Genomic DNA, 10,156 nt, shown 5'->3' on the forward strand with positions numbered 1-10,156 from the left:
CCCAATTTTTTGGCCTCCTAAAACCAAAGATGGATTAGCTATCCTTATACTAACCTGGAATAAGAGGTAAACAAACACTTTTCAACCGTCTTTTTGGTGATAACCCAACCTAGATTGGGATATCCCAGTTCCCAAACACTACCTAGAAGAAGTGAACCAACAACACCCAGCCAAATGAAAACCTCAACGTTTTTTGCACCCATTTTCTAAGCACTCTCACTCTTTCAACTTAGCTAGTTGGAGAAAATGCATGAGATTGGAGCATTGAATTGGTGATGAAACTATGACGATCATAAGTCTAATTGAAGGCCAATTACATCTACGTAATTTCTCCAAACTCAGACTTCAAATCTGTAAGGCTTCTGCAACGGCGATTGCTAGCCGTTGAATGTACAAGATCCCCTCCCTCTCAGGCCATCTTGCTTGATATTTTTGCATGTACGTTCGGATATTTCACACGATAGCTCTACCTCTACGAGTCAACTCTCCCTAGGGCTTTCTCATCAAGAACTCAAAATGGTCCAGTTAAAGAGGTCAGGCCAAAATTTATGTCAATGCATTTTATCATGATCCCTGGACATACCATTTGGGATAAGTCCACCATAAACCATCGTTCTTTAAGATGTTCTAGGGTTTCAGATTTCTCTACGTCAATAGTAGAATCGGGGAAAGATAGTTAAGAAGACAATAAGAATGGCGATGAGAGTAATTTTGACCAAGATATCTCCTTTTGCTTCTTTGGAGGCATCATCATTAGGTTTCATTGAAGGAGCACAGAGGGTTCGTCGTTACATTTTTGATCCAGAAGCTTACCGCAGAGAAAAACTCGACAAGGTCTGAGTTTCTTACTTCAAAACAATCTTAAATCTCATCTTAGTTTTTGTTTTTCGTGTTTATAATTTGATTGATTGAAGGTTGCATTTCCTTTTGAAGGGAGTGGATTTGAAGGAGGATATGACTATCGCTGAATTGGACGAATTGTTCAGATCATCGAGTTTGGAGGATTTGTGCAAAGTAAATTGGAACAAGTATTCAAAAAACAAACTTAGTTTTGCGGAAACTAGGACTGAGAGTACGAAGGAAATGGAGAGGTTAGTTCGGAAGATGATGCTTGATGAAATGGATAAGAAGAAAAAGAAGTTCGTAGATAGGGAAGAAAAACGAATCGATGATGACATGCGTAAGGGAAATTGATGATGTTTGAAAGAATGGGTGCTGTTCTACGATAACTATAAGGTATTCTTAACTCTGATCAGTTTATCGTTCACTGTTCATAATCGTGATTTTAGTTGTGATCTTGAGCAATATGAAAAGTGAAACCCCCATATGCATTCACAAGTTACCCGTGCTTAATTGTCTTTTTAACTTGGTAATCAGATTGTGTTTTTCTTCTTTTTGTTCCGGAATTATACGACCCCAGTCTCAGATGTTTTACCGTAACTGTTCATGTATGTTCTTGGTGTCATTAGTTTTAATGTGTGAAGATCAAAAGGAACACTGAATCCCGGGTTGTCTCACTAGTGAATCATTGGAAGTTGGTGCGGTTTTAGATGTATGCATGCTGTTAATCTCACATTATTGTTCAATATTTTCCTTATCAGTAGCGGAAATGAAAATGCATTTCTTACCTGATACTATTTGTTGTTTTTGGTTGATTTTCGAGTTGGGGTTTCTTGCAAGATTCCTTTAACTTAACATTTTCCTAATGAAGCATAAAGAGAGGGGGTTATGCTGATACTTGCAGGGCTTCTAGTAAGCTAATAGGAAAGGTTAATATAGAATATGATAGTTTTAAAATGAGTTTTAAGGTAATAAGTCAACTACAAACTAGCCTTTAGATCTTGCCTAACAAGGTTAATAATAGGGTTGCCTGTTTTCTTTCCAGGGTTACAATCATAGGCCCGTTTCTTTGAAAGTTACAAATTTAGGACGATTTTGACCGTTTTATTGAGAAAACGGCTAATGGTGGTTATCCACCTTTTTGGCACCGTTAGTGTGTTAGGAAAAGACTTTTAAGCCCTTCGACTCATTAAACTCACCGTGTTAATCTTTGAATCGTCGATTCTGCACAGGGACTCGGTGCTGACTGTGTAAACACGTGTACACGTCATAGATTCTGCCACGTGTCAGTAAAAATGTGGCCCCCACAATACCCAACGGCTGGATTATCTCCAATAAAAGCATATCTTCTTCTCTGTCTCATTTTCATTCAGATCTAAAAATGGTTGGTGGTGTTCATCCTTCATCAAAATGCAGCAAAAGAAGTTGTAATTGAACATTTCATAAAATGTAATGAAACAGAAGTTGTAATTGAACGTTTCATAAAATGTTATGCAAAAGAAACTTCCAACATAGGTTCAAACTTAAAACTGCACCAACAATCCAAAGTAAAAAAGAAACTTCCAATATACCTACACCAAATGAAACTCAATCAACATAACCAACTTTTGCTCTTTGGATCTGACACTGTAAAGGTGACATTGCTGCTAACTGAACCAATCTTCTTGAAATTCTGATTCATACATGAGGTTTGAGAAGATCCAACTTTTGCTTTTTCCTTACCCTTAACACCTGTTCCAGATCTTGCAGCTTTCTTAGATGATTCACCAACACAACTTTGGCTATTGCTTAGATGATTCATCAACACCTTCTAAAATCCCCTTCTGCTTGTCAGAGATGAAGGTAAATGATCATCACCCAGCAGCTTCTTCAAATCCTCTAAGAATATCTTCCAATTCTCTATTGTTTCATTCCTACATACCATTATACCTAATGGAATTAATCCATTTTGACCATCCAGTCCAGTTGCATGTAACATCACACCACCAAACTTCCCATTCAAATTACAAACAACATTACCTTCTTGTTCCTTTTCAGACTCAGAATCCAGTAAGTCCCCATAACGGTCTTCTGCAATTAAAGTAAGAAAACAAAAACATTAGAACCCATTTGCAATAATCAACAAATATAACAATCAAAAAAAATGACAAACAACAAATGTAAAGAAACATCATTACCTTCTTTGTCATTTTCCACCTCAACTTCACCAAAGTCTGGATCCCCATCAACACTATCAGAATCACCTTCACCTTCACTCTCACTGTCACTTCCCTTGTCAGATAAATACCCATTCTCAACCTTCTTCAAAAACTTCTTGTACTCCATATCATCTTTAAACTCTTGTTCATATCCATGGATATTGTTGATATCCTCATCAGGATAGCACTCATCTTCTTCAATATTTGGAAGTTGAACTACAAACTCATCACTCTTCTTATATTCTTCACTCAATCTGTAAATATCTTCAAGAATACTTGCTTGTGTAGTGGCTTCAACCCAGAAATCATGATTAAACTCTTCTTCTGCCATAGTTGTTTGTGTTGTTCTTTGAGGAACAAATTCATCTGGATAAGGCATGTTTTCAGCTACACTTGTATGTATTGGTTCTTCACAGAATTGAGGAACATAAGCTTCTGAAATAGGCATGTCATTATCCACATTTGACTCTGCTACTTGAGTTTCTTCACATACTTCATCATCTGAGATTTCAACAAACAACTTCTTCTTAGTTTTTCCTCCAATTTGCTTCTTAAACAATGCTTCTAGCATTGGGCTTCTTCTTGAACTTCTAGGTGTACTACAATCATGATTAAATACTGCTTGAGTTTCTTCTTGAGTTTCTTCAGATACTGCTGCTTTCTTTGGTGTGTTACTTATTTTGGATAAAGGCTTCTTTGGGGGTGTCTTCTTTACTGGTGTAAAGTACTTGTGTGGAGGAATTGTACCAACCTCACCATCCTTACTACTATCCATCACTTGCATATAAACCTGACTCCAACCATTCTCATCAAACTCAGCAGTATCCCACAAAGTCTTGAACTCTTCTTCTCTCTCCAATGACATTGGAGTACAAGCATCATCTGACCACAATATGTCTATCTTCTCATCACCCTTCAGTCTCAGCTTTGGCCTGATCATGTCCTTCAACCTATCAAGACCCATATCTTCTCTAGCACAGTTCCTAAACTCTAAACTCTGGCAAGTTCCTATCACATTTACCTTAAAACTTCTGAAAGGCATCATGTCAACAACAACACCATTTCTACAAGAGACATTAATTCAATTTAGAAAAGAAAATTAAACCCTAAATGTTCATTCCTACTACATCATTCAACTATCCTCAGCATATTAAACATATTAACTATCCTCAGCATAAACATATCAACATAACTAAAAACAGAGTGAAAAACAGAGTTAAAAATGATTCACAAATAAAGAAAAGTCAACAGATTTTTAGGTCAAACAAGCCCTAGAAATCTAACACAAACCCTAAAAATCTAATACAAATCTTAGAAAAATCAATTCATAGAGAAACGAAAATCAACAGATTCATCTAAAAATCAAACAACATAAACCCTAGAAATCGAAAATACCCACAACCCAAAGAAATCGAAAAACCCATAAACCCTAGAAATCGAAAATACCCATAACCCAAAGAAATCAAAATACCCATAAACCCTAGAAATTGAAATCTATTGTAACAATAAATTGAACAAAATACAATAAGGGTCTCGTTGTTACCTTTCGATTCGTGTTCTACTTCGCCGTTTCTTTGTTTTCTTTATTTTTTCCATCTTCTCTTTAGTCTCTGAATCTATCTTACTTAGTAGTATCTTTGATCTATTAGGTATACCCATCTTATTGTTTACTCAGTAACAGAAACCAGTGATTATTCAGACGACTAAAGTGAAAATTGCAAAGAAGAAAGAAAATTGCAGAGAAGAAAATAAAGTTGCAGAGGGAAAAAATGGAGAGAAAAAGGGAAAATGGAGAAACTGAAAGATCTTTTCTCTCTACTCTCTCCTTTTCCCGAATTTATATTTCATCTCAGCCGACCCGATACATCGAGATCGAACGAAATTGAGATTAAAGACTCAGATCTCATGATGGTGTCGTTAATTGATAGACACATATTTGTGTCTGAATTGTCCTCAGTGTTTCTATTGCTAATGCTTGATTTTGTACTTATTATGGTCTTTTTATGTTTGTGTAGGTGTTTTTGGAGAAATACACTTGTGTGGAAAAAGTTGCTCAAAAAGTGCTATTCGGACCCCCAGAGGACATTTTCTATACGGACCTCAGATTTGGCTAAGGGGCAGCCAAGGTTATGCATAGCCCAAATTCATCCTCAGCACCCAATTACTAAGGGGCACACAACCTGCTATTTTCACCCCTAGAGCGCCACCTGCTACTCGCACCCCTGGTTTGGTTAGGGGGACACCTTCTCCTTCGTTTAAAAAGAAAAAAATTGGCGGAAAAACTTTGTAGTGAACTGGCAGATTTTAATCAAGATTTTGACGATGTTCTACAGAGACTAAATGGCTGAAACTTCGTGGGTAGTTGTGATTTTTCATAACATGCATGTTATGGGTGTTCGTTTGGATCAGAATTGGCTGAATCGTGTCATGGAGCAAAACAGGGAAGTACGTGCAAAAGGGAAAGATTTTCACGCGTCTGCTGTTGCTGGAGAGTTTGGAATGTGCTGGGGGAATGCTAGAGGCGTGTAAGAGTTAAACAAGGAGAGTTTGCAGCTGTAAAACGCGTAAGAAGCTAAAACAGGAAAGAAAATATCCGAAAATATTTTCTTTCACTGCCGAGAATTTGTGAAGTTATGGAGGAGATTCGATGCATCTTTCGGGTATGAATAGAGTCCCTTGGGTCATATAATGGGGGACGGATAATTTGGGAGAGTTTTGGAGAAGACAGAGGCGATAATCAGAACCACCAGAAATATTTTTATGCTGCTGCTCATCTGAAGAACACGAAGAACAGACTATCCAAGACAGCCGTTTTTCAACAGTGGTAAAATCACACAGGCGTGGGTCGTAGAGCTACAGAATCAGCGACAGTATTGTTCTATCGCTCTTTTCAGTTTGTAACAAATAAAACTGCTACAAACCCGGTTTTATCATTGTTTCTCCCATTTCATCTTTGTAAACACCCTTTGAGCAATAAAAATGAATTTTGAGCGTGTTTCTATGATGATGAGCTAATTCTCGAGCAACCAAGAAAATGGATGAAGCTATCTATGCAAGAATGATTGGTAACAATTTTATTTTCTCTAATTTACAATTTATAATTCATTCAATCACCGCTTTTGCGGAGTTCTAAATGTTCACACAATTTTCTTAATTACTTGTGATTCAATTTGATAGATTATACTTTGTTTAATCGATTGATAGTCTATTCTTGGGGAATACAATTAATATTTGTGAATATGTTTGATTATGTGTGAATAAAGAAATAAAGGACTTAAGGGATAGTTAGAGTTTTGAAACATATTTGGTATCGTTCATTCATGTGTAATAGTGAAATCTAGGGTCTTGGTTACTTTTAATATCTTGAAATCAATTTTACAATAAGTTTTCTATTTTTAAGTTTTATGAGTAAAATATTTTGCTTTCACAAGTCTCAACGAACTTATTACTACAACTCAATTGAAAATCACATCAAATGCCCCCAAACTTATTATTTGCTAGTCCTCGAGCAAATCTAATATAAAATGACTACACTTAGCACGTGTAGCAAGTCGTTAAACCGCTAGGTGGCCCTAGCGGCGGAGTGTTGTCTCTGGAGGGTTTACCAGAGGTGTACCCACAAAACCTTTACTCCATACCCTAGCTATATACGCAGAATCTTGGAAGGCACTAAAGAATATCCTTGGTTGGCATACAATCATTGACTATAGGAGGAAGTACCCTGATGCGAAATTCCAATTACTGTACACGAGTTTGCACTCATCACACTAAAATTCATATATAAGTGACAGAACTCTACTCAGATAGTTTCTAGACATCATAACCGGAGCCAAACAATCACATGGGAAGATTAAGAAGATGGATAAAGAGAAAAATAGATGGTTTAAAGTAAACGGTGTTTCCCATATCTGTCTGAAGGCCTCTGCCAAGATGAACCTATCCTAATGGACTGAGATACGGTCTGACTAATATCAACACAACTGGCATATACAAGGGGACCAGTGGTCGATAAACCTAACTCTAGGTCAACATAACTGGCATATACAAGGGCACCAGTGGTCGACTTTATTTGAATTTATTCCGGTTGGTCTGATGGTCTGGTCTCAATTCTCTTTTTTCTTGGAATCTCAATCATCCTATTTCCCCCTAGCAATGGTAACAACTTGAATCGTGTGCCCCACCAAGTCACTTAAAAAATAAAAACAGAAGAATTAGGATTCAACGAGATATAGAGAAACTACCATGTTTTTTAAATTCTAACAATTCTAACACCTGAGCTCTGTGCTTTTATGAATAAACTCTTTAGATGTTTCCATCTAATCAGATTGGTTCCTCAACTCCTATAACCAAAATGTTCCCATCCACTTAGATTGGTTAGTGCCAACTTTAATAAACATAAATTTCTAGGCTCCGGAGTTTATTTATTGCAGCTAAGAGCTATCAAAAAGTTTCTTCCCCACCCCCAAACTTAAATCTAACATTGTCCTCAATGTTCTAAAGATGAAATTAAAAGCATGAACAAGAAGAAACTGTTACCACTTGATGGATGGAAAAACAAATAAGGAAGGATATTACCGTAAGCATGACCGTGGGTGCCTCCTTGGAAATGCTAAATTTAAAGTCTTTAGCTAGACATCAAATACCTCAAAAAGGATTGTCACCTTCCAAAGTCATATATCAATAGTCGAAACAATTGTGGGTCAATAAGACCAAATAGAGCTGACACCAGCATGAGACAACTTCACTGGTTCAGAAAAATGAAAAGAAGGAGCACGTACTCATCTAAGGTTTCTGTCAAGACAACTGGGTTTATCTACGTCGCAGAATTGAACTTCATATGTGTGTCTCGATAAATAGATTCATCCAAAAAATGGGTCTCTAATACCTGGGTTACCTCCTGGACAGTATCAGGAGGATCGGGTTGCGGATTCTGAAAAGGCTCAAGTAATATCTCAGATGCACAAGGCTCGAGTCCCAAGTTAGGGACTCTAATCAGGGATACGAGACAATCACAAGAACCATCACTACCACCAAACCTAGGGTTTACAGACAAACCTCTAATTATTGCTTGAAATTCCGGATCTTCAGAGTCCTTAAAATACTCAAGAGATTCTTCTAGTTCTCTACCCCCAAACTTAGGGTCATTATTATTCTCAGAAAAACCTAAAACTATTGCCTGAATTTCTGGGTCCATAGAATCTTTAAAATACTCAAGAGCTTCTTCTAAAGATTGATCACATATCTGATCTAAGAGAATGGTTTCCTCAAAATCATCTAAAGAATCTACCAGTAAAGTGTCAAGCCAATTATCCTGAACCAAATCCTGAACTAAAGTGCTAATCATATTCACTTATTCTAAAGCATCGTTCTCAGAAGGTTTTCTAGTAACATTAAATACATTTAGTTCAGTGGTCATATTACCAAAGGATATGTTCATAAGCCCATTCCTACAGTTGATGACAGCGTTAGCTGTGGTTAAAAATGGGCGACCTAAAATCACTGGGATTTGACGACTTGGGTCCTGAACAGGCTGGTTGTCTAGAACAACGAAATCTACTGGATAAATAAACTTATCAACCTCAATCAGAACATCCTCTATGACACCACAAGGGACTTTGACAGACCTATCAGCTAATTGTAGTGTCATTTTAGTCGGTTCAACTTACCAAGACCTAGCTGGGTATATACATGATACGAGAGTAAGTTAACACTAGATCCTAAGTCAAGTAAAGCTTTATCGACCATGTGATTACCAATCGCACAAGATATGGTGGGGCATCCAGGGTCCTTATACTTAGGGGGGTTTGGTTCAGAAGAATGGAACTTACTTGACCAGCTAAAAAGGCTTTTTTATGGACATTATGCTTACGCTTTCGTGTACAAAGATCTTTAAGGAACTTGTCATAAGCAGACATCTACCTAATTGCTTCTAATGACAGAATGTTTATGTTCACCTGCTTAAATGTTTCCATTATTTCGTTGAAAGTCGACTCTTTCTTTGTTCGGGCTAACAAATGTGGATATGGGGCTCTAGGCACAAAGGTAGACCTATCAGGAATTTCTTGGGAATCCTTAGAGACTGTTTCAGTTTCCTTGTCTACGGGCTCCTCTTGGGAAGTAGAAGGTGGAACTACAGTATGTCCACTAGGCATGGCTACCTTATTGTCTACCGTTTTACCACTCCTAAGGGTTGTTATCGAGTTCACATGGTTTGATGATTTCTCACCAGCTAAAGATATTTGATGGACTCCCTAGGGTTGGGTTGTGGTTGACTAGGAAACTTTCCTTTTTCTCTCAATGTATCATTTATCTGACTAACCTGGGTTTTCAACTCGGAAATAGCCTGAGAGTTAGCCTGACCTATTGTCTTATTTTCTGCTAAACCTTGAGAAACAGATTGCTGAAACTGCACAGTGTTACGAGTTAACAAAGCAAGAGACTCTTCTAAACTCATAATCTTCTTATCCGAAGGGTTCTGAAATTGTGCCGGAGCTGAAGGATTCTTAGTATAGCCAAAAACTGGGGGAACCTGAGAGTTACTAGACTGACATTGATTCTGGCCCTTAGACCAAGAAAGGTTGGGAAGGTTTCTCCAGCCAGGGTTTATAGGTTTCTGAATATGGGTCAAACTTCTGAAGATTATCGAATCTAGTGTTTTTATAAAGAGCATTGGCTTTCTCCTCAACAGTATGGCTCCCAAAAAGGCTATATTCTACCATTATTACCACTAGAATGACCTAATTCTAAGGCTTCTAACCTGTTGGCTATGGCTGCTATTTTAGCATCTGACTCATAAGATCCTTCTACCCTATTGAAATTTCCTCTACTTAGAAGAATTGTTTTCTGGGGTTCCCTACTATTTTCCCATTGTTGGGTCTTATCGGCGATTTCATTCAAAAATGCCATCGCCTCCTCAACAGTTTTATTCTCAAACCCACCTGTGCATAAGGACTCAACCATGGTTGTTGTTGAATAATCTAAACCCTCGTAGAGGATCTGAACTAACCTAACCATCTCTAAACCATGATGAGGACATTGATATATTAAGTCATTGAACCTTTCCAAATACCTATATAAAGATTCTCCCTCTTGTTGATCAAAAGTACAGATTTGTGTCC

General features: G+C 37.5%; 1 protein-coding gene and 1 pseudogene across 1 annotated transcript; both read left to right on the forward strand.

Annotated features, from left to right (window-relative positions):
- Window positions 1–548: 548 nt before the first annotated feature.
- Window positions 549–2,174, forward strand: LOC113338498. The gene is made up of 3 exons (XM_026583908.1): window positions 549–834; window positions 934–1,236; window positions 2,073–2,174. The coding sequence occupies exons 1-2, from the start codon at window positions 694–696 to the stop codon at window positions 1,192–1,194; spliced, it is 402 nt and encodes a 133-aa protein (XP_026439693.1). The 5' UTR covers window positions 549–693; the 3' UTR covers window positions 1,195–1,236; window positions 2,073–2,174.
- Window positions 2,175–10,056: 7,882 nt separating this feature from the next.
- On the forward strand, window positions 10,057–10,156 carry LOC113339116 (annotated as a pseudogene).

The sequence above is a fragment of the Papaver somniferum genome, unplaced genomic scaffold (genome assembly GCF_003573695.1).
Source record: "Papaver somniferum cultivar HN1 unplaced genomic scaffold, ASM357369v1 unplaced-scaffold_19, whole genome shotgun sequence".
Classification (NCBI taxonomy): Eukaryota; Viridiplantae; Streptophyta; class Magnoliopsida; order Ranunculales; family Papaveraceae; genus Papaver; species Papaver somniferum.